The following is a 22,837-nucleotide window of genomic DNA, read 5'->3' on the forward strand; positions in this document are numbered from 1 at the left end:
TTCTTTTTCGGATCATTTTCGAACTATTTGTCGCCGCACCCTCACAACTTCAATCTCGAATCCTATTATTCAATTGATCAGTCAAACCCACCTTGAACTGATTCCCAGCTCGAGGCATATTTTGCACAATATGTTGGCCAGATCATGCCTGCGCTCGACGCGCTCGTTCGGGGGAGTACGGAATAATGCAATTAACGCTACAAAGGTATAATTATTCCCCATCCCCGAGGTCAAGATATACAACACTTCGATGTGGGCGGCAGTGATGGCATGGGGGCAGTCCAATGTGTTGAACTGAAGACTAATGTTATATCTTACAGCGTGCTGCATCCACTTCCACTTCCGCGGAAGCCGCTTCTCCCTTCGGTATCAACATGGCTGCAGGTGCTGCTACCGCAGTGGCGGCAGGATCTCTCGCCTGGTACTATCATCTTTATGGCCAGCCATTAAACGCTATGACACCAGTTGAAGAAGGGTGAGTAGTCACATATCTTTCCAAGTCAGGTCGAACATTTGCGGGGTGATGGGAACTCCGGCAATACCAAATGAAGACTACAAGACAAGCAGCATTTAAGTTGGAACACAATACTGATACGACACCAGTCTTCATCCAACACAATACCCATGGGTTCACCAACAATACGCAAAGACATTCGATCACCAAGCGTAAGAATCCCATTTTCTATCAAGCAAATTGGCCTGTTTTAACAATAAAGGATAGATTACGAAGAGGTTTCCAAGTTTACCAAGAAGTTTGCGCATCATGCCATTCTTTGAGCCGTATTCCATACAGAGCTTTGGTCGGTGTTACACACACAGTCGATGAGGCAAAGGCTATGGCCGAAGCGAACGAATACGACAGCGAGCCAAACGACGAGGGTGAAATCGAAAAGCGACCTGGAAAACTCTCTGATTACCTCCCATCCCCATACAAGAACGATGAAGCCGCTCGTGCTGCCAACAACGGAGCTTTGCCACCTGATCTCAGTTTGATGGTCAAGGCCAGACACGGCGGTGCCAACTATATTTTCAGTTTGTTGACTGGTTACCCAGATGAGCCCCCAGCAGGAGCCAAGGTTCCAGAAGGACTCAACTTCAACCCATATTTCCCAGGTACCGGTATTGCTATGGCTCGTGTTCTCTACAACGAACTTGTTGAGTATGAAGATGGTACCCCAGCATCAGCATCACAAATGGCCAAGGATGTTGTCGAGTTCCTCAACTGGTCAGCCGAGCCTGAGATGGATCAACGTAAGAAGATGGGTATGAAGGTTTTGGTTATTGGATCTATGCTTTTCGCATTGAGCATTTGGGTTAAGCGTTACAAGTGGTCCCCTATCAAGACAAGAAAGATCGTGTATAACCCACCTAAGACTGGCAACGGTCCTGCACATCACTAGATTCTCAATTTCATTTGTTTAACCGGGGAGCGAAGGGCAGGAAATAAATGTGCTACTAGTTTTATCTTACTGCGCGAATTGTACAAGGGAGAAGTTCTAAATGAGGGTGGTAGATAAAAGCTTCACTTTGGGAGCTAATGCTCAAGAGTGGTAGCAAAATAGATGTGTCCCAATATCCATTCGACTTTTAAAGATTCTCACGAACCCCCTACATGATGAATTTCAAGATCACCACTCCTGTAAACTACAAAACCTCCCAATACCAAATAATCATTCTCTCAAATATAAATATAAATTGTACTAGTAGTTATTAATTTCAGTGGACCCTTTGGGGTGAATATTGCTGCAGTAACTGAAAAAAGTCCCTCGCTAAATAAAAAAAAGTTGATACCCCAGATTTTCGAGTCCTGTCAGGAAACTTTTTTTTCTATTAGTAAACTTTATTACATTAGTACAAAATTGTTCGCAAATTTATTTTTCTTGGTTTTAGCCTCGAAATTTGTATTCTTTGGTTTTTAGTTGTTAATTTCTGTATCAATTGATCTGCAAAGAACAATTACATCAAACCTTTGAGACATGGCAAAGCGAAAGAGTACTGCGGCGGCGGGGTCGCCAGCCGCAACGGAAAAGAAAGTCGATAATGTTACAGTGACCAATGAAAATGCGGGTGAAGCCAAGGGAGAGGTCGCTCCGTCTGCAAAAACATCTCAAGATGAGGTATGCTTCACAAATCTTTGCACTTACCATGATGAGCATTTGGAAAATAACTAAACTTTTTAATCAGAATGAGACCACTGCGCCGGTCGACGGTGAACAAGCTACCGGTAGCAATAAACGCAAACGCGATTTCAAAGCCGAGCGCGAGGCCAAGAGACAGAGGAAGGAAGAGAAAAGTGCACCCAAGAAAGCTGCGGCCCTAGTACGAGAGGCTGAGGAGGCGATTGCGAGAGAAAAGAAGTTTGCGGAAAAGGCAGAGGCGAAGAGGATCAGAGAGGAAGAAGTGGCTAGGTTGAGGGAGCAGAAGAAAGAGGAAAAGGCGAAGAAACATGAGGAGAATTTGAGACAGCAGGAGGAAGATAAAAAGAGAAGGGTAGAGGAAAAGAAGAAGGAGGCGGAGGCGAAGAAGAGGATGGCGGAGGAGAAGAGGAAGGATAGAGAGAGGATTCAAGCGTTGGAGAAACAGGTTAGGGATTTGAAGAGAGGACATGGAAATGGGAAGGGGAAGGGAGCGAAGAGGAGTTGGGAGAAGAAAACAAAGGGACCGAAAACTTCGGAATTCTTTGGAGCTGGGTTGAAGGCGCAGGTTATTGGTGATAGTGATGATGAAGAGGTCGAGAAGGAGGTAAATGGGGAGGTTGCTGAAGAAGCAAAAGAGGAAATTAAGAAGATCAAATCGAAGCGCAGTTGGAAGGACCTCAAGAAGGGAAATCTCGCACCTACTGGTCTGGAAGCAAAGATTGCTGCTGCGAGAGCTTCAGTAGCCCAGGCTGAGGATGCGTTAGATGGAGATGTTACTATGGAGGATGCTCCCGAAGTCAATGGCAAGCAAGAGAATGAGGCCGAAGACGGAACCTCTGAACCAGCTGTCGGTAACTCCGATGTTGTCGCATATCCTTCTCTTGACCATTTGATTGAAGACAACGCCGAAGATAGTCCCGAGTCTGTCGCCGAGTCCGATGCCCCAGCGCAAACAGAAGTTGATGCGAAGATTCCAGAAGAAACTTCCGATGATAAGGCAGATGAGGAGCAAGCAGATGAGGAGATCACCGAAGAAGACAGCAAGGAAACCTCGCCATCCGCTCAAGAAAACAAAGCCGAAGATGATTTTTCCAAGGAGAATGCCGCACCTGTAGCCGATTCAGATATGGAAATTGACGAGCCCAAGGAGGGTGTCGAGGCCAACGCAAGTGCAAAGAAGCGTTCGAGGAAGAGAGTTAGAAACAATAATCGCTTGGAGGCTGAAGATACACCAACAAAGCCTACAACACCTGCTTCGTCTAAGAACCAAAAAGTCAAGACACCCACAGCTACACCTCTCTCATCAAAGAACAAAAATGCTAAAACACCTACAAAATCACCCGCACAAACAAAGGCAACAGTTGCAAAGAAGGGCAGGCCTCCAGTGAAGGCAGCAAACAAGGCTCAGACTGCCCCCAAATCTCCTAATGTTTCAGGAGAATCCAAATCGCCAAAAGCCAAGCGCGGAAGAGTACCAAAAGCTAGAGTTGCCGTTCTTGCCTCAGCATCAGGACTTGATTCTCCAGCTAGGAATACCAGGAGATCAGCAAAAGCCAACCACTCGTAGAAGACCCAGAGTCTACGAGTGGTAGTCAACTTCTGGATATTAGTTTGAGTCACCATAGCTGCGAAATTGATGAAGGCACCATTGATGAATTGGGAGGAACAGATATAAACACGGGAACCAATAATGATAATGATGATGATGATGTTTACGAGTCAATCACCTGCGAGTCCCCGGAACATTTCAATCACGAATCTCAAACACCGTCGAAAACGCTACAATCATTTAACGATATGGAACTACCTATCCTGAGGAAGACGGAATCACTCGATCTTAATGCATATGAGAGTGACTCCTCTGAGCTATCTGATCTAAGCATAACCGAGAATCCCTTTCTAGCATCAGATAGTAGCGGTTTTGATACGATTGAAGTTGACGTTCCTAGTCTTCTGAGATCAGGAAAGAAACAAAGGCCGCCTATGCATTCACCTTACTTTGCTCTACCACCATCTGCCACTCCATCTAAATCCAGGAAATCCATAGCTTTAAGAGGAGAATCTACAATCAAAAATTCATCTCCCAAAAAGGAATCTCCTAAAAAACGGCCCCCTGGCATAATTTCATGTATCCCTTTTCCACCTTTATCCGCACCTCATTTTGGACTTATCCAAGAAAAATTTGCCCATGATCCATTTCGACTTCTCATAGCCGTCACATTTCTCAATCGCACTCATGGTAAACAAGCCATCCCAGTTTTCTACACCCTAATGGACCAATACCCTACCCCACAATCAATAGTCGATGCTCCCAAAGAAGACATTGTCTCGGTAATCCGACACCTAGGCTTACAAAATCAACGCGCAGCTACTTATCAAACTTACGCCAAAACCTTTTGCGAAAATCCACCAGTAAAAAATAAACGGTATGCGGTCCATGATTACCCCACCAAAGGACTCGGTCGCGACGTCAAAAAAAGCGAGGTCCTTCCCGAAGAATCCGCAGACCCGCGTACGGGCTGGGAAATCGGACACATGACCCAGGGACCCTATGCGATTGATAGTTGGCGAATTTTCTGTAGGGATATGTTGTTGGAGAAAGCGAAGGGATGGAATGGGGAGGGCAGTGAGGAAGAAGGATTTCAACCTGAGTGGATGAGGGTGCTTCCCGAGGATAAGGAGTTGAGAGCGTTTTTGAGGTGGATGTGGTTGAAGGAGGGGTTTGAGTGGGATCCGGTGACCGGGGAGAAGGAGGTTGCGGGGACGGACGTCATGAGGGCGGCGTTGGAGGGGAGGATTGCGTGGGATGAGGGAGGTGGAATGAGGATTCTGGATAGGGTGGGGGACGTAGATGCAGAGGGGGAAGGAGTAGATTTTGACAATGTTGGTAAGACGGATGGATGAAGATCGAAATTTTAGATGGATGAGCTTCTTTTCTGATATAATGGTTGTTTGCTATAGAGCTTAGATGATGTTGTATACTCTCTCTGTGTATTTTAGAAATATCGTGTGTGGAGTTCCGAAATATCAAAACAAAACAAAATTGAAACTTAAAATCACAAGGAAATTGTAAATTTAATATCTGTCTCTCTCTCTCTCTTCTGTCCTCTTGCTTGTATCTTTATTCTATACCTGGGGGTTTTAAATTGGGGATTGAACGATTTCTCTTTTTCTTTTGTTTCTCTTACAGTTCGCTAGTCAGGTAAGAGGAATGAATGTAAGAACGTATTTTGAATGCTCTAGCGAGTGTTCAAGTTCAAGCATTCTTCGTAATTACTAGGTAGTTGTTCACGTGTGTGTGTGTGTACCTAGGTGTTATAAGTCACAAACCCACAGACTGGTCTATAAGTATACTAGGTAGGTAGGTAGTTATACAGGACTGACAGCCAGAAATTAGATCAGAAAGTGAAAAAAGAAGAAGAAAAAAAAGAAGGCCCTCGAAAAAATCCAGTACGCAAGGTTGTCAGAGCTTTTCTTTCTTTTCTTTTCTTTTTTTCTCTTTTGATATTTCAACTGCTACTGTTATATGTTTGTTATATTGAAGAGAAGAGAAGAGAAGAGTCTGGATTAAGGGGATTAGAGTTTAGTTAGTTGGTTTAGCTTTGTTTGGATAGAGTGAATGAGGATGATTCTTTGATGTGTGAGTGAGTAGTTAATAGAAAATTGTGATGCTACTGCTACTGTGTAGACTCGGACTTGTGACTTGTGGATATGTATATGGTTATGATATATACATGCATGTGTATTTTTTTATTTTACTTCTTATTTTGTTTTTGTGGGATAGGATGGGATGGATAGTTAACAGTATATGATTTTCATATTCGAGTACACTCAATATAGGTACCTAGGTAGCTAAGTTATCGGAAAGAAATATGTGTTGATTCACTTCGCTGAGAGTTCCTTACAGACGTACATATATGAGATACTGAGTGTTTCATGGATATCAAGATAGAGAAGTTTCTGAACTTGTTAATGGTCATAAAGATGATATCACTACTTCTCTCGAAGATTTAATTTTTACACGCAATGTTGATTTCTATACGCGATGAATGGAGTTATTAACCATGGGGAATATTTCCAAACTTCCCTCATGAGGTTGATATTGTATTCGCAAGCTCCGAGGGGAAGTATCGCTGTCGAATTCGTCTTATTTGTAACGGTCTTCTTGATTTTGGTGGTTTGGTTGGCGTTGGTGTTGGTTTCGCTTCGGTTGCTGGTTTATGCTGTTGGTAGTGCAAGAGAAGGGGGAGGGAAATTTAGAGCATTTGTCTAGCACTTGGAAAACTCGTCGGACGAAAAGCTTGGTTCTTTACTTCTTCGACGATTTGATTCTTTGGAGGTTTGCTAGAACTCGGAAAAGCGCGCTTTTCTATTCTTCTAGGGAGACTTTTTTTATCGGATGATTCGCGATCCTGGCGATGATTTTTGTGTTTGAGGTTATGTGTTTTGGAATCAGTAAGATCTGAGATGCCTTCCTTGTTTAGACTATACGTTGAGATTGGTAGTGATGAATTTGCTTACACTACTGTCAATATCTATGCTACGTCATTAAAAGAATGAGGCAAGCTATGCTATCTTACAGCTGGAATTGAAGGTCTCTTGTGGGCTCCTCTACACTCCTGTGGTCTCTTTGTTTCGACTGAATAGGTATTGGTGTTGTTAGCATTTACGAGTTTCAGGATGTGCGATTCCGGGGGGCCTTTTGGAGGCGATTAGAATTTGATCAAGAGCTTGCTTGAAGGATTTTTGCTCACAGGGCGAAGCCGAATTGGTCTCCATGTGTCGGATTTCTCAATAGAATTAGTTTTTTAGACATGATTCATGTCTAGGAGACACGAGAATTGTCAAGTTTTTGGTTGTGTACCAGACCGAGCTACAGTTCTGGGAGTATATTGAAAACACGAGAGGGTTCGTGTAAGTAAATCATGGATCAACCACATTAGACTGTTCCTCCAGATATCACATCTTTCTTATTCTCACCATATCAGTCTATTACTTTCCCGCGACATTTCCCACGGGTATATATCGCAATACCATTCATTCATTTCCCCTCTCATTCTTCACAAACTTCAATCAAATCAACCTTTCATATCCTCAAACCATCACCACATCCAATCTCAGCAGACTATGAGAGGATTTCGAGCCACATGGCTCCCAAGCCAAGCATCTCCTTCAGCAGAAGTGACGATTAACGAACCTGAACACCGGTGTACATGCACGAAATTGACCGTTCAACACCAACCTTCCGGAATATATATCGGTGTATTCCCAGCACTGGCTGTGTCTCTTGTGTTATGCATAGGCTTGGTATTCTCATGGCCATCGACAGAAAACAAAGCAGCTTGTGTTGGATGGTTATGCAACTTTCGGAGGGGTTGAGGTGGTATTAGGTGGACTTGGAATATAAATTTTGATCTTTATACAATTGTTTGAGTACATGATGATGTAACACTTCGAATCTGCTGCGTTGTGATATCATGTTCTTTCAATTAAATGGCTGTAGATTGTATCAAAACTCTACGTGGACATATTTCAAAACAAATCACTTATCAACTCCTGCGTTTTCTCAAACTCTTCCACTTCACATAAGACCTTTGAGAACTCTTCGAAACATTTCCGCGTGTTTCATCTGAAACCATATATGCATACAAATAGTTTGAACTTTCATATGATAAAATCTTCTATAACGGCTTTCTCCTCATACGAATCAAATCAAGACACCAGATCTACACGCAACTTTACAACTAATACCGCAAGTATGCAGCCTCGCAATGCAAACCCTAAAATCATGGTTTCTGATTCCGAAATAAAATCTACAAACATGCAATCTTCTCTTAAAAACGAAGTCCGACCACACAGCCGAAATCCTACTTTCAATGTTGCGCCCCTAGGAATGACATATTATGGTCATTACTCGCCCGGCCAAAGATGTCGCCTACCTCTATCATCCACTCCACAGCAAGAGCCCACTAGTGCCGAAAGTGCGCTGCCCGGATCTTCGAATCTTACAACCCCCTCACCCATCGACAAAGTTCGATCCACAAAATCTACATCTCACTATCTCTCCCCTCCAACTCCCCCGCGTAACCAAGACGACAAGATTCTCTCCCTCATCCGCCGTATCTTCGAAGTCAACAACCGCGATACCAATTTCCTGACTCTCTGGAAACCGCATCTCGACGGTCTGACTTCGACTACCTGTATGCGAAATAGGATTGCGTTGGAAATGGTCGCAGGGTTGCAAAATTTGCGGAACCGAGAAGTCAAGTCTGGCATTTATAAATTTGTCTTGGGCATGTTCTGGGGGCATCTCTCCTCTTACGTGTTTGGAGTCTCTACTGGGGTTGGTTTGGCTATTCTGATGGTCTATGCATTTGTTTCTTGGAAAGTTTGGCATGAGATTTGGGATGAAGAGAGTTTTCTCAATTTGTACGTCTAGTGATGCGGTTGGGTACGGATAACACGGTGGCATTTTTTGACTGTAGGTTTGGGTTGGGTCTTGCAAAAATAAGTGCGAAATCCGCTCATTGCGAGCATCGGATGAGGATTGATATGAGCCTTGATACGAATTTGAATGCCAGAGATATTGCGGGGTCAGTTTGGGATAACACACTTATAGCTGTGGTACTTATTGGAAGTCGAATTATGATTAGCTACACAAATCAACAGAACTAGTTTGATAGATCTTACTTGTTCTTTGGTGCATTTCCTTTCTTTTTTGGAATCTAAAAGTGTATATGGTGGACCATGCCAGCTAGTTCTATAAGCATGCATGTCTCGATATGGAAGCACAATAGCCTAGAATTCATGAATGTCCATCAAACTTCTAGGATCCGTGGATGCTGTACACATACACTCCTATTATATAGAGTCCTCATTGTGAAGAAAGTTCTCAATTGCACTCACACCTAGCAGTTTAATCTTCTAATGAAAGCACAAAGTTCATTTTCAACTAGGTAGTCTACATCTCAGTAAATCAGGTGCACTCAGCCACCTAAACCATGAGTTCGATATTTTCATTCGTAGCCAGATCGAGCTATTTTCAACCCGAGAGTACTCATATCACGAGTGAAAACTCTTCCTACTACTCAAGCTCAGCCTGATCTTCCTTCTCCTCGAAATGGTCCTCAAAATCCAAGTTTGATAGAGCTGAAACTGCTGATTTTCACCGGGTTGGTATGATTGGTAGAAGTAAATGTTAAACTCACGCCGAAGTGATATTTCTTCATCCAAATTTTTTGAATAAATTGGAAGTAGAAGGGAGGAAATGAAGACAAGAAAAAGTACTTGGATTGAATCATGGGGGAGTGAGTATTTTGGAACCAATCTCGCAATAAGCGCTTGTGAGATGTGCATGATGAAAATAGGACAGATTATACGACTTCGCTTGGAGCCATTATGAAGAATAGGGTTTGCGAAACATCTTTTGGTATTGAATTCTGACTTTTGATGTATTTATATGTGCTTCCATTAGCGCTTTTCTATTGTGAATATCAAATAATTGCCTTTATTCTTATGAGATAGGCTCAGTTTGATTATTTTGTCAGGGGAAACGATGAGACGCGAGAAGATCATCGAAGTGCAAATTTCCGCAGATCATTCTAGCAATCGAACTTCTGGAATCATTCAGATCAAACCAAGAAATTCACTGGAGCTTTTTTTGCTTTCTAGTCTATACATCTTTGAAGTATAAAAGCAGTTTACCCCGTGCTGCCATTCTTTCTATAACGATACCCAAATTCTCCACATCATAACATCACATTCCCTCAAAGGTTTCGTCCCAAAGCAACACGCAACAATAAACCATGGGATCCTATTTCTCAACTACCCGTCCCGAAAACAACGATGCCCCCACATCTCAAACCGCCAACTATTCCAACTACCAATCATCATGGTTCACCCACCCTTCCACAGGTGACTCTTGGACTGCAGGATTCATAAGTCCGAATAACACCACTGGTCGGCCTCGAAGTAATCCTTACTCCAGTAATTATCTTGATCCGGGATGGGTTACTCCGATAGTCAGGAATGATAAGTCTCGCCGATTCACATAGATTTTGCGATGAGATGGGCTGTGAGTTGTGGAAGATGGTTCAACGTGGCGACTTGTATATCTTTGCTTCGGTCTCTAGCATCAATATTTTCGATCGTGTCTCCACTGGATACTATTCCTTGGATGGAGATCTTTCAATCTGGGGCAAACATGCTGGATGATAACTGCTATAGTGAGGAAAGAGAAGTTATCGTGTTTTATGATGCCAATGGTAGTAAAAACGGATATTCAGACTAAGAGAAGAAAATGTAGAATACGCTTAAAATATATTATTAGTGGCATTAAAGCCTGAAAAATACGATTTAATCCTGCTGTAAAAATTATCCAGTGAATGCTTTCATCCGCAACTAAGAGGTACCTCACGATGATAATCATACAAACATGAAACAGTCCACTCTCACACCATTTATTTTCGTAGAAACCCGTTGTTTCATTCCCGCTGATGTATGCGAGAAACTTCTCTGTTGCAGACCAAATCATAGATAGTTCACATCCACCAGAACATCAAATTAAACTTATAGATATCATTCCTGATCCGATCAACATCCTCACTGCATAAGACATAAGCAATATCAAGTACCTAGTAGGTAGCTAAGATTACAATCCCCAAGATCGATCATCAAAACGCAGACGTATAAGCTAACTGCATACTAGCTTCGCACCGCACCCCAATTTCCAACATCGGTTTTGCCATAATCACCACATCAGTGACACCACACCACACCATAATAAAATAAAATAAAATAAATCAAAGATCAAACCAACCCCAATACAAACTTCTAACACCCATCCCCCCTTAGACCAAATCAAATTAAATCTCCAAGAAGTGGACACCCGCCCCGCCCTCCTCGCTTAAAACTCTTCCGGAAAACTTTTCTCGCTTAACACATTTACTTTATATTTGAATTCTCAAATACCCTCTTCATCAAATCAAAAACCAATCAATCCGGCATGGTGTAGTGGCTAGCATTTCCGCCTCTCATTCGAAGCTTCACAGCTTCGTTCAGGTCGCGGGAGACCGGGGTTCAATTCCCCGTACCGGAATTAATCTTTTTGCGGGTTTGGTGTGTGTGGTGTGGTGCATAGCTTTTTCTGATATTTTTGGGGAGGGAATGATTCTGATTTTCTTGAATCTGGAGGGTTGATTTACTTACTGGATGGAGTTGGGTGGAGGGGGTTTGATAGGGGAGTCAGAGAGGAGTAGGGATAATAATCTCACTAACCTAGGTGAGAGAACAAATGGTCATTGACATTTCTATTAACTATCGAATTTTTGGATCATAGATATCATAGATGCGAGACTCTGTTCTGCAGATCAAAAGTACACATACACATTCTGCCTCTTGATACCCTTCCAAACTCCTACTGCTCACTCCTTCACGACATCACCCTTTATTTCCCACCCACTACACAAAACTCAATACACGTAAAATATCACATCACATAACATCACATCGAATCCCCATTCTCCCCATCCACAATTTCGAGATTTATTATCAAGCTACGAGTAGTCTTTGTAAGATTACAAATAGATCGTTTTCTCACACGACATCCTCAAACTGACTTGACTCAGGATGAAACATTTCTCTCTCCCTACCTCTCTCTTTCTTGTTCAAATCCCAAGTATCTTACAATTATAGCACATCTCCTCAGATACGTATCAAGAAATGTATAGACAGACACCAAGCATCTCACCCCCCTTACAAAAAATCGTTGATCATGAATTATCACAACGATCATTGATCGATCTCATGAATTCTGAAAACCTCTAATCAATGGTTCATCCATCTATTCATCCATCCAAAGGTTAAGTAAGATAGTGGAATAAACCGCAAAAGAATCTTTCACATTATTATCCTCATCGGCTTTTCAACAAGACTTACTTAGCATCATCATATCAAGTCAAATACACACACACGTTCAAGCTCATAAAAACTCTAAATCACACATACACACATAAATATTTAAGCCCACCCCACCACCACACTAATCCACAACCCAACCCCTACCCAAAAATATCCGTCGCACATCTATCTACCAACCCATTTCTAAACCTCTCCTCCAACTCCTCTTCCCCTCCCTCAATCATCACCCCCTTCTCCCTCAACCTCTCCCTCACAATTTCCCTCGCTGCTTTCCCCACCTCCTTAACAAAAGCTCCTCCACCACAAACATAGACTCTCGCACCCTCATCCCACAATCTCAAAATATCCTTCTTATCCTTATCCGCCAACATCCTCTCTTGCACATACTTATATTCCTGTCCCATCCTCACCGTCTCTTTTTCGCTCGGCGGAGAATTCGAATCGCGTGAAAAAGAATATCGGATATCGACTACACCGAGGTCTTCCCATCTATCAAATTCCCGCGCATATAGACGATCGGATGTCGAAGATCTACATCCGACGAATAGAATCGCAGGAGCCAGTTTGCGGTCTGGCGATGCAGCGGCTTGCATGGCACGTTGTTGGATGAAGCCTCTGAAAGGGGCAATCCCGGTGCCGGCGCAAAACATGAGGAGAGGAGTTCGTTTGATGTCTAAGGGAAGATGAAAGAGCTTTTTACTACTAGGTCGGACGGAGACTTTGGTAGGATCTCCGGGGAGGAGAGAGGAGAGATAGGTTCCACAGATACCGGCGTAGTGGCCAGGACCGGAGAAAGAGGGAATGGAGAGAACGTTGTAGGTTATTGTGCATGTGTTTGGGGAATGGAGAGGAGAGGAGGAGATGGAGTAGTAGCGGACTCGTAGAGGAGAGAGAGAAGAAAGAAAATCGCGAAAATTGAGCTTAACTGATGGGTGTGCTTCTAAGAGGTCAATAATACTTAGACGTTTGGTGAGGACTTGTTGTTCATAGATTTCTGAATCTGTAGACATGGTTGCGAGGTGTTGTTTCGAGTTTTGGTCAGTGGTGGAATTGGCCATTGTTTGAAGCATCTATTCTCCATTTAGTGCCCCAGTTTATGGTAAGGTGAACTTGATCATATGGAGTACATACCTTTCTACTAACAGGTTCGAAAAGCTCCACATATCCTGCCAAAATATCCCTAACTGAAAGAGGAGTATCAAGTGGTAAAGTGCCCAAACTCTGACCTTTGAAAACAATGGTCGAATCCCAAACTAGTCCAAAGACTTTCATAACCCTTCTAACATTTTGATTCGAATTCACCGGAAGTACAGCAAGATAATCTCCACTTTCATATGTCATATCGGGAGGAAGTTCAACTTCCAGATGACGTTTCTCAGGTGTTCCTGGTGCTGTCAATACTTTAGTTTCAACTACAACACCATCTTGGACATCTTGTCGGAGACTCGTAACCTCTGGTTGAGTAGAAATCTCAAGATGCATTCCTGTTTCTACAATTGCCCCTTGAGATTTCGAACCCCGGCTGATTTTTGGCCAAAAGGTTTTATTCAACCAGTCATCGAAATCGCCCGATAAATCTCCTTTCGCTGCATCTGAAAGACCTCTAGGTACAAGTCTTAAACTTCCGAATTCGGCCATGCGATTATCTACTATCGTTGGTATTTTCTGAAATGTAGCTCTCCAATCACCTGATACTCGTTAGGTTCAATAACATAGCAATGAGATAATTTGACTTACTATGACCACAACCAAAAACGGCAAATTGTGTTCCTGAAAGTACAGTTGGCTCGAGTTTCTCTAACCAACTGACGAATCTAGCTGCATTGTCTGGTGGATGGCCCTCATATGAAGCTGTAATGATAACAATAGGTTGAGATTTAGGTAATGCTCCAACTACACTATCCATTTCCACGACTTTGGCTTCAAAACCATGTCCAGCAGCTGTCGAAGCCATTCTTTGTGCGAAAGCAAGACAAGTTCCTGTATTCGACCCATAAAGTATTGTCATGGGTTTGGAATCCAACTTTAGGCGCGACATATTTGGTAGTTCGGAAGAAGTTGCCGTGGACTTTTCAGGCGACTTAATGCTTGACGATGTTGAACCCCTTAGGAGATGCTCAAGATCCATAGCTGTCATACTATGACGCAGTGTAGCTCGCATTATAAGATCTTGTGGTTTGATAGTGAGTGTTTGCTTGATGCGTAATTTATATCCCGGATCCAGGAGACGAAAATCAAAGTTTTGTAAAAGCATAGCTGTAATCATCAATGCTTCTTGCCATGCAAATGCACGTCCAATACATGCTCTAACTCCATTTCCAAATGGCTATTGGTTATGTTAGCTTGGTCACATGAGGTTAATCTAGACACTTACTTTCCAAGCCGCACTTGGTAGGTTCTTGAAACTATCTCCCATCATACGTTCTGGTTTAAATTCATTTGCATCAGATCCATAAACATTAGGATCCTGTTGCACAGCTCCAAGTAGCACAATAATCTTGTCAGTTGGTTCGATTTTATATTTTCCACGGGAAAGAGTCGCGTTTTCTCCACTAACACCCTTAACAAGCCGTTTTGACACAATTGGGGCAGTCGGCGTGAGTCGTAACGATTCTCTGAGTACACCATTCAAGTACTCGAACTTATTGAGATGCTCCACACGAACAGGTCCTCTACCGACCACTTGGTCCACTTCGCGCTGAGCTGCATTATATGCATCTGGATTTTTCATTAAATTAAGGAAAGCAAATGAGAGCAATCCAGACGTAGTTTCATGACCTTGATATCTATGTTAGCCACGAGCAATGGGCTTTTCAACTTGTAGCATACCAGCGATCAAAAATGTGATCATGTTAGCTATGATCAAATCATCTCTCATTTCATCCTTACTTTTAGGATCTTTCCCACTAAGCATCGCATTAAGAAGATCCTTTTTATCTGTAGGGTTTTGTTTTCGATGTTGTACTAAGCCTTGAGAAACCTCAAACATATAATCCAGATCTCTTTGGAATTTAGCGTTCTTCTTTCTCATCAAACTTGTAACAATTGCTGGTCGTCTAACTCTATCCCCGGATTCGGAGAGAAATCCCACCATTGCATCAACAAATGGATGCATCTTATCTGTATAGAAAGAATTGAACCTAAAATCCATTGTACAAAGCGCAATCGTATCTAGAGTTAGTCTAGTAAAATCATCCGTAATTGTTATGGGCTCTGAAGGACCTAATCTAGCCCATTTCAAGAGTAATTGATTTCCGATATCTTGCATTTCTTTTTGTGTCAGTACATATGCACCCCTTGGATGATAGAACCATGGATAACTTACGATCGTACATCTGCTCAATAGCTAATGGTCCAAAAGCAGGCACAAGAATTCTATGTGCTTGACCCCAATCCGGATCATCATTCGTTGCTGTAAACATACCAGATGGTCGACCGTCTTTCTTTGAGAGTGCCATTGGCGGTGCCTTTTCAAATCGACTCTCATCGCAAAGTTCTTCCATCATTTCCACGGAACTAACGACGATTACTCTAGTACTTCCTCTGGTCAATTTGTATATAGGGCCATATTCGACGGCCATATGTTCGAGTGCTCTAAGTGAAGCTTCTTCATCCTTAAGATCCAACAAATTTCCCACGAGGGGTTTGGCTTTTGGCCCAGGAATTGCTGCTGTCATCTTTCACTGTCGACAAGAAACGATTGTAAAAAAAAAAGTACCAAGAAATTCACACTTGCCATTTCTCAGGATTCATACTTATATAGTTTTATATCAAAGAGGAATCAGCATTCTTCAGCTGTAAGTAAGCCCACTAGGCATTCTGCTCGCAACTCTTCCCCAAACGGCGAATTATTCAAGTCTTACGGAAAAAATCATCACAAACAACCGTTCGCGGATAGGTCATCGCCATGAATGTCAATTGACGTGGGAATTGCCTCTTTGGGCATCCAGTGCGAGTGGAACAATCTTCTGAAATATTTGAACAGTGATTGGCCTTTTGTGATCCCGAATTGTGGGTGTGGCTGAGCTCATATACTCGATGTGCATTCTTCGCACTGTAAGTCCGCGACAAATCATTGCCAGTAGGTATTGTTGTATTGATATCCTGAAGTTGTAGAATTCATCTGAAGAAAGAAAACTTGCTTGGGTTCGACTTGTTTAACGAAGAATATGCTGATGCATTCCAGGTTATATGAGGGGACATTGGCTGTGCAGCCCACCCTTTAAGAGCCCTGGCGATGGACAACAGATGGACGTGTGGCATCAGGGAAACCAAATTCTGAATCAGCCTCACAAATGTGTCTGGAAATATCATGATCGTCAACGATGTGATTACCAAAAGTAGATATATTGGCTGATCTGATGTTGATGTTGGGACTCGAGAGTCGAGACGAAGACAGGCAACTGCATTCAGCCACATACCAGTTGCATGGTTGGAAGCTACGTGGACCCTGGTGCTTATCCTTGAACTACCTAAGCTAAATAAGAAGGTTACAGTTGAACGTCAAGATTGCCAATATTAGAATAGCATCAAGTACCTAGGTAGATACGAACCTTGTTGATGTTATAAGTTTCTAAATATATAAATCTCTCTTTTTCTTGACCATCCTTACATCTGTCACCTGATGAATGGAAGTGCGCAGGGTATCATCACGTGTTTTGTATTTGCCGTCTCGCACCGAGTACGATGCGCCAATACGAAACGATGAATAAAAATCCACAGATAAACGTCACTCGCAAGGCTGAGCTTTGTGTTTCCGCAGTGCCGACATATCTTGGCGGGGATTCGATTAACAACGAAGAAGACAATCAAAAAGTTTTCACTCTTCATAACAATATATATAAAGCAATGTAAAAACTATTCTTCCGTGGTCTACCCAAAGACCTCAAAATCAATAATATAATTCACTCGTCAGAATGTCATCTCCAACACGTCGATCGCCAGCATTATCACAATCTCCTTCACCAATTCTCCACTCTCCAATACTTCCCGAAGCTCCCAAGGAAAGTGCTGTCGTGAGGGTAAGCTATCTTCACCTGATTCCAATATCTGCCATGAAAATTCTAATCAAATAAACAGCTTATAATCGCCCCTATTACCTTCATTTCATTTCTCATATCTCTCTTGATCATCGATAGCCGTAATAGTTATCTTCGCATTCAACAACACTCGGAACCGCGGACGTATCCCAATACTTTTATCGGGCGCATTCAAGAATTTCTTCACAGATTAATATTTAAGCCACAACCATATGCATATATCAAATCACCATCTCGGGGACAAAATGCAGAAGGGATCAAGAGAAAGGAAGAGGAGCCATGGCATTGGAATACTAAACAAAAGAAAATGATGAAGATGGAGGTTTCGGATGCTTTTAAGTTTAGACAATGGGTTTTGATTGGAATGGCGGTTGTCGCAACAGGAATTGGGTTGCTGGTTTTGTATCTTGCGAATTGGATATGGCAGATTTGGTATTGAGATATTTTGGATAGCTGTTCGACATATTGAAAAAGGAGGACAGATTCGATCTAGGACTGAGAAGATATGTTGCGCTGGAACGAGTTTGAATACCAAAACGAAATTAATATCTAGGCATCTCTGGATACCATGTGTCAAAGAGGAGCACGACATGATGATATTGAGGGGCACCTGGTAACCTGGCATATGAAGCATCTCGTCGTTATCATCACCAAAACAATTCAATAGCATAGATGTTAGATATACTCAATCAATTATCCAAGTACCCAGGTCATGGTCTACGATAATCTTGCATCTAATCATTCAATCATGACATAACGCAATACTCGAGCTATGCACTCTCGAGACACTTGACTGTAAGCCATGGATTATCGGATGAGACCAAACAAAAATTCTGCTCTCAAGGACGAGCTCAGAAGTACGGAGTCTGAGTATATAAGATAAGAGTAACCTACCCTCCTACCCTCCTACCCTGGTGTGTGAAGTGAAGTTTGGAAATAAAAAGCAAATAGAGAGAAGGATGAAAAGAAAAGAAGAGTATAATAATAAGTACGAGCTATAAGTGAGTGGAAGAACAAACTAGTAGTGAATCTTTGAAGCTGAATTCCAATCTCCAAACACAAACTTCTTCACTTCTTCACTTCTTCACTTCTTCCTTTCTTCCTTTCTTCAAAAGACAATCAATATCAAGCTTCTTTTTCTCTTCCTAAGAACGAACCTTGGGAGTTCTTGAAGTTCTTCATCTCTTCATCTCTTATCGGAAAAGCTCCACCAAAACACGATTTCCTATTCACGATAACCTTATCGCCCACCGCCCACGAGATTTTTTTCCCCAAGAGCTTCAACCTTCCAACTTTCCACGCGTTTTGGCGCGATTTCTTTTTTGGACTTTAAAGTGCTCCACTATTGAAAAAGCAAAGCAATTAGCTTTCATAGTGCGCCGAACCAATTGCACTTCTTCAATCTTCTCAATGCCGTTGATTTTCGGCCTTGTCTCTCTTGTTTGCACATCAGCACACTTCTGCTGTTTCGCATAAGCTTAACTTCTTGAAGTGATCAGAATATTCATGATGAATTCCTTAATTGACCCCCCCGCCTCGCCGGGCTTTTCACTCAGAGTGAAAGTATTTACACCAGATGCTGCCGAGGAAAATGATCGTCCAATTCGTTGCTTTCGTGTTATCACATCACCAAATATTACCATCAGAGAGTTTTGCACAGAAGCTTCGAGAGTTCACGAAATCAATTATGGCCAGTAAGTAGTGTTTGCGCTTCTGCGAACATGATGATGGGAATGTCTGGGTGGAAAAGTTGAAGTTTATACATACTGACTGACTGCTTCTTCATCTAGACCACTTGCGATTAAGAAGTGCATGGACGATGAATTATTTGACGTCACTCAGAACGATCTGATAGGACCTCTATTTAACAATATGTCTACTATTCGAATCATAAAAGCTCCTAACAAACCAAATGTTCGAGACTCACTTCCTCCAACATCAGCTCTTCGATTCAACCCATGAGTGTTCTTGGTCAGAAAAGAGATAGGTCACCGATCAATGGAACTGCCGAATCATTCTGGAATCCACAAAAGCGTCAGAGAACGGCCATAGATCCAGATAAACCAATTCCTTCTCGAGAACTAGAGTCATATACCGGTGGAAGGTTGGAAGGTATCCCAGAGAACCCAGAAGCCACAATTCCCGATTCGCAACAGAGTGCTATATTAGGTCATGAGGATGAGGACAATGATGTTGTGCCAAATGTAAGAGAGGATTCTCCCATAATCTCCGACACCCGAACCCCATCATCTCCACCGCCAGTGGAGAGACGTTTTGTCCGCCAAAGTCATACCATAACTAATTATATCACAAAGTTGTCTACCAAGAATACAAATGCGCAACCCCACAGCGACCCAAAAGAACTTGTAAGCCCGTTTAAAGAGCCCCCGCCACGGAAGCAGGGCACACCAAAGGACATCACAGGAGCAAAAAGTGCAAGCTATCACATTCAGAGAGCTACCGATAGAGGTCGATCCGTTTCGACGACTGCGACAAGTCCAATGGCAAACGAGCCACAACTCCCTCCTCATCCCAACTCAAGTTCTATTAAGAAGCCAAAGACCTCGGAAACAATTGCGCGAGCCGCAAAATCAGGCAACTCGAAGAATCGATCACCTAGGAACGAGGGAGACATTTATGACGACTTTGGTTCGGATTCCGAGGAAATAAAGGTTCCACAATCAAAACTTAAACTCAAAAAGTCTTCATCAGCAGGATTACCTGGCCTTGAGAGGCTAGCTAACTCACCCTCAAACCAAAATCGCCATCTTTCCAAGACCTCTGAATCTGTTTCAACTCCTTATGAGCTACCCTTGACGCCAAAGAGTAGGATACGCGAGGAAGAATTGCGCAAGAAGAAAGAAAGTGAGGAGGCAGCAAAGGAGGCGCGGACTGCGGCTGCAAAAGCTGCCGAGGAACGTCGACGTGAATCCGAAAGAGAAGCCGTGGCTGCAAAAGCCGAACGAATGCGTAAAGAGAAATCGGAGGAACGTAAGGCAGAGGAAAGGCAGAAGCAAGCTACAAGAAAACAAAAAGAAGACGCTGCTCTTCTAGCTCAAAAACTGAAGGATGAGAAAGAGAAATTGCGCAAACAGATCGAAGAAGATGACAGAATAGAGATGCAGAAGGCCAAAGAGGAGGCAGCCAAAAAGGCTGAAGAGGAGTCTAGGAAGTCGGAAGCTCCAGAAGGCTCCAAGAGAACATCCGAAACTCCACAAGAAAGTAGGAAGGGTACCCCGGTCAACAAACGCAGTACTCCCAGCGCGATACTTCCTCGCCAGTCTTCCACGCCTCATTATCCAAGAGGAAAGAAGTCATCTTTGAAAACATCACGTTCTTCGGAAAGTGTATTAAGCTCTTCCCCTGGAGCCCCAGCTCCTAAGGATACCAGTCTAGAAGCTCAGATGCCATTACCATCCAAGGGTCTTAGACGAGTCTCCTTTGACCTTGATAAGACGAATACTCCTATAAAGCCACAACTCCAGAAGACAGCTTCCGTTGATACACCAAAAGAGAAAACAACACCTACGCTTACTTCTAGTCAGACCCCAGCTCCAAATCAAACGCCTATTCCTCTACCTAAAACATTCAAGCGCCCTGGACCTGATCGTAGTGCGACTCCGGTCAGACAGCTCTCACTAAAACCATCTGCTATGAGTCAACCACCATTGATAGCGGGTCGGGCGAGTTCGGTGGCACGATCTGCAACACCTAAGCCTATCCCTCAACCGGCACCTAAGATTATTTCCACCGAGAAGATACCCTTGGAGAGAAAGACTATTACACCAGAACCAAAAAAGGCAACAACATCTACACCCGGCCGTCCAGTCCCGGTCAAAGGTATGTAAATATAATGCCGAAAGTCATCAAATCAATTTTATGAATTTTATCTCTCTGTCATACACGGATGCAAATGAATCGTTAATTAATGATTACACACTAATATCATCTTAGAGAAACCAAAGTCGCCACCCAAGCCTGCTGAAATTCCACTCCCTCCAAGTTCAGATAGTTCCAGTTCCGAAGATTCCGATTCTGAAGAAGAGGTCACAGTCAAACAAGAGCCAAAAAGATCTATTAGTCCTCCAAATCGGCAAATCGAAGAATCGAACGACCCCAACGACCAATCTGATGAAGATGTCGAGATGGGTGAAAATCAGTCATCACCACGGGATAGTCGATCTCCGGTTGTTTTTCATTCTAATGCACCATCTGGTGATGAGCGTAAATCCTTCAACAAGTACACTCAGGATTCAGCTTCTTCTTCATCAGAGGACGAATCTTCTGATGAAGGAGAATCGGGAGACGATACCTCCGACAGGGACAATGACATTAAGGTTAAAACAGAAATCAAAGAGACTCAAGACAGTTCAGAAGATGAAGGTGAAGGTGGTAGTGATGATGAGGATATGAAAATGCCAGATGCTCCAGCTCAACGGTTAAGCCCGGAATTGCCAAGCCATGCCCGGAGAAATATGGTCTCTCCTATCAAGGCCACAAATCAACGTAAGAACTCCAGCAGCGATGAGGATAATACCCAAGACGAAGTTGATCAACAACTAACATCTGATATCATCGAAGCTCAAGGTCCATCATTTTCTTCACCCCTCAAGCGACCGATTATTAGACCAACGATTGGTTTCGGCGCAAGTTTATCATCTCTGAATAGCCAGAAAGGAACCATGTTCAAACCTAGACCTTCGTCAAATGGTCAACTTGCCAAATCAAAATTACAACTTTCATCTCAATTATTGAACAAGGAATTCTCGGAATCGGAAGATGATGAGAGTAGCAGTGATGATAGCTCTGACGATGATGATGTTCCAGTTCCAGCAAGCTCAAAAATCCCTTCTTTAACTCAAAGTAATGGTTTGGTTGCCTCAGCAGCCATTGCCGCCGCCGCAGCTAAGAGAATTAAAGATGCTGGTAGCGATTCAGATTCAGATTCCGACAATAGTTCGGATGACGCAATGGAACAAGCGAGAAAATCTTTGATGGCGCAGGTTAACCAATATGGAATGAGTGCTAGTCAAAATACTTTACCGCAGGGATCGCAAATCTCGGTTAATGGTGGGGCACAAAAGGAAAACGGAAAAGGGGGTGCAGTTCTTGGCAAGACGAATGGAAATGCAAAGAATTCGAGAAGTGCGGGGAAGGAATTCGCTAAGAAGGGGAAGGACAGGATTACGAATGGGTATGATTTTAAGAGTTACGGATCTTTCAATTGAATGTTGGTGACGGAGGTCGATTACATGTGGGGATGTGAGGGTGTGAGCGCTTCAAGGGGACATACAAAATTCAGCGTTATTTGTGCATAATGATGGGGTGAGCTGAGATAAAGGGGGAGCGCATACTTTTTGTTCGCGATCAGAAAGATCACGTTTGCAGAGATGATATCCAGTTGATTTGTTTCTTCATTCAGGAGGTATTTGCATGATGGTATGGTGTGTAGGAGTTTGGATTCATCTCAAGAAAGAAAAAAGGGAAATTTTTCTTCATTGGTTTAATTTTTCGCATATGTGTGTTTATCGCGATGATGAGGATGGATGGATATATGGGTGGTCTGTTTGGGTATGTGTCTTTTGTTTATAGAGGGATTGTGGAAGGGGAGGAGGGTGGCAGAAAAAAAAAGCAAAGGGAGGAGGGGTGTGTATATGGGAGGTTGGAGAAACAGTGAAGAGAGGATATTCATACGATGATTTTTAATGATCTGGAGAGAAAAGGTTATGACTGGTTGGCGGT

At 42.9% G+C, this 22,837-nt stretch overlaps 6 protein-coding genes across 6 annotated transcripts; 5 read left to right on the plus strand and 1 right to left on the minus strand.

The window, feature by feature from the left end:
- Positions 1-130: 130 nt before the first annotated feature.
- On the plus strand, positions 131-1,400 carry EAF02_000855 (uncharacterized protein; the record flags this gene model as incomplete). Its single annotated transcript, XM_038896903.1, has 4 exons — positions 131-205; positions 321-475; positions 604-666; positions 722-1,400. 4 exons carry the CDS (start codon positions 131-133, stop codon positions 1,398-1,400), a joined length of 972 nt encoding a protein of 323 aa, XP_038763762.1.
- A 576-nt stretch (positions 1,401-1,976) lies between these two features.
- On the plus strand, positions 1,977-5,042 carry EAF02_000856 (uncharacterized protein; the record flags this gene model as incomplete). The annotated part of the gene is made up of 3 exons (XM_038896904.1): positions 1,977-2,117; positions 2,185-3,701; positions 3,764-5,042. The coding sequence occupies 3 exons, from the start codon at positions 1,977-1,979 to the stop codon at positions 5,040-5,042; spliced, it is 2,937 nt and encodes a 978-aa protein (XP_038763763.1).
- Positions 5,043-7,896: 2,854 nt separating this feature from the next.
- On the plus strand, positions 7,897-8,577 carry EAF02_000857 (uncharacterized protein; the record flags this gene model as incomplete). The annotated part of the gene is made up of 1 exon (XM_038896905.1): positions 7,897-8,577. One exon carries the CDS (start codon positions 7,897-7,899, stop codon positions 8,575-8,577), a length of 681 nt encoding a protein of 226 aa, XP_038763764.1.
- A 3,619-nt stretch (positions 8,578-12,196) lies between these two features.
- EAF02_000858 (uncharacterized protein) lies at positions 12,197-15,733 on the minus strand (the record flags this gene model as incomplete). Its single annotated transcript, XM_038896906.1, has 6 exons — positions 12,197-13,126; positions 13,188-13,744; positions 13,794-14,382; positions 14,431-14,834; positions 14,886-15,326; positions 15,382-15,733. The coding sequence occupies 6 exons, from the start codon at positions 15,731-15,733 to the stop codon at positions 12,197-12,199; spliced, it is 3,273 nt and encodes a 1,090-aa protein (XP_038763765.1).
- Positions 15,734-16,972: 1,239 nt separating this feature from the next.
- EAF02_000859 (uncharacterized protein) lies at positions 16,973-17,534 on the plus strand (the record flags this gene model as incomplete). The annotated part of the gene is made up of 2 exons (XM_038896907.1): positions 16,973-17,077; positions 17,136-17,534. The coding sequence occupies 2 exons, from the start codon at positions 16,973-16,975 to the stop codon at positions 17,532-17,534; spliced, it is 504 nt and encodes a 167-aa protein (XP_038763766.1).
- A 1,070-nt stretch (positions 17,535-18,604) lies between these two features.
- Positions 18,605-22,323, plus strand: EAF02_000860 (uncharacterized protein; the record flags this gene model as incomplete). The annotated part of the gene is made up of 4 exons (XM_038896908.1): positions 18,605-18,789; positions 18,886-19,009; positions 19,072-20,935; positions 21,050-22,323. 4 exons carry the CDS (start codon positions 18,605-18,607, stop codon positions 22,321-22,323), a joined length of 3,447 nt encoding a protein of 1,148 aa, XP_038763767.1.
- Between the last annotated feature and the right edge of the window lie 514 nt (positions 22,324-22,837).

The sequence above is a fragment of the Botrytis sinoallii genome (assembly GCF_014898435.1).
Source record: "Botrytis sinoallii strain Bc 23 chromosome Unknown BSIN_001, whole genome shotgun sequence".
Classification (NCBI taxonomy): Eukaryota; Fungi; Ascomycota; class Leotiomycetes; order Helotiales; family Sclerotiniaceae; genus Botrytis; species Botrytis sinoallii.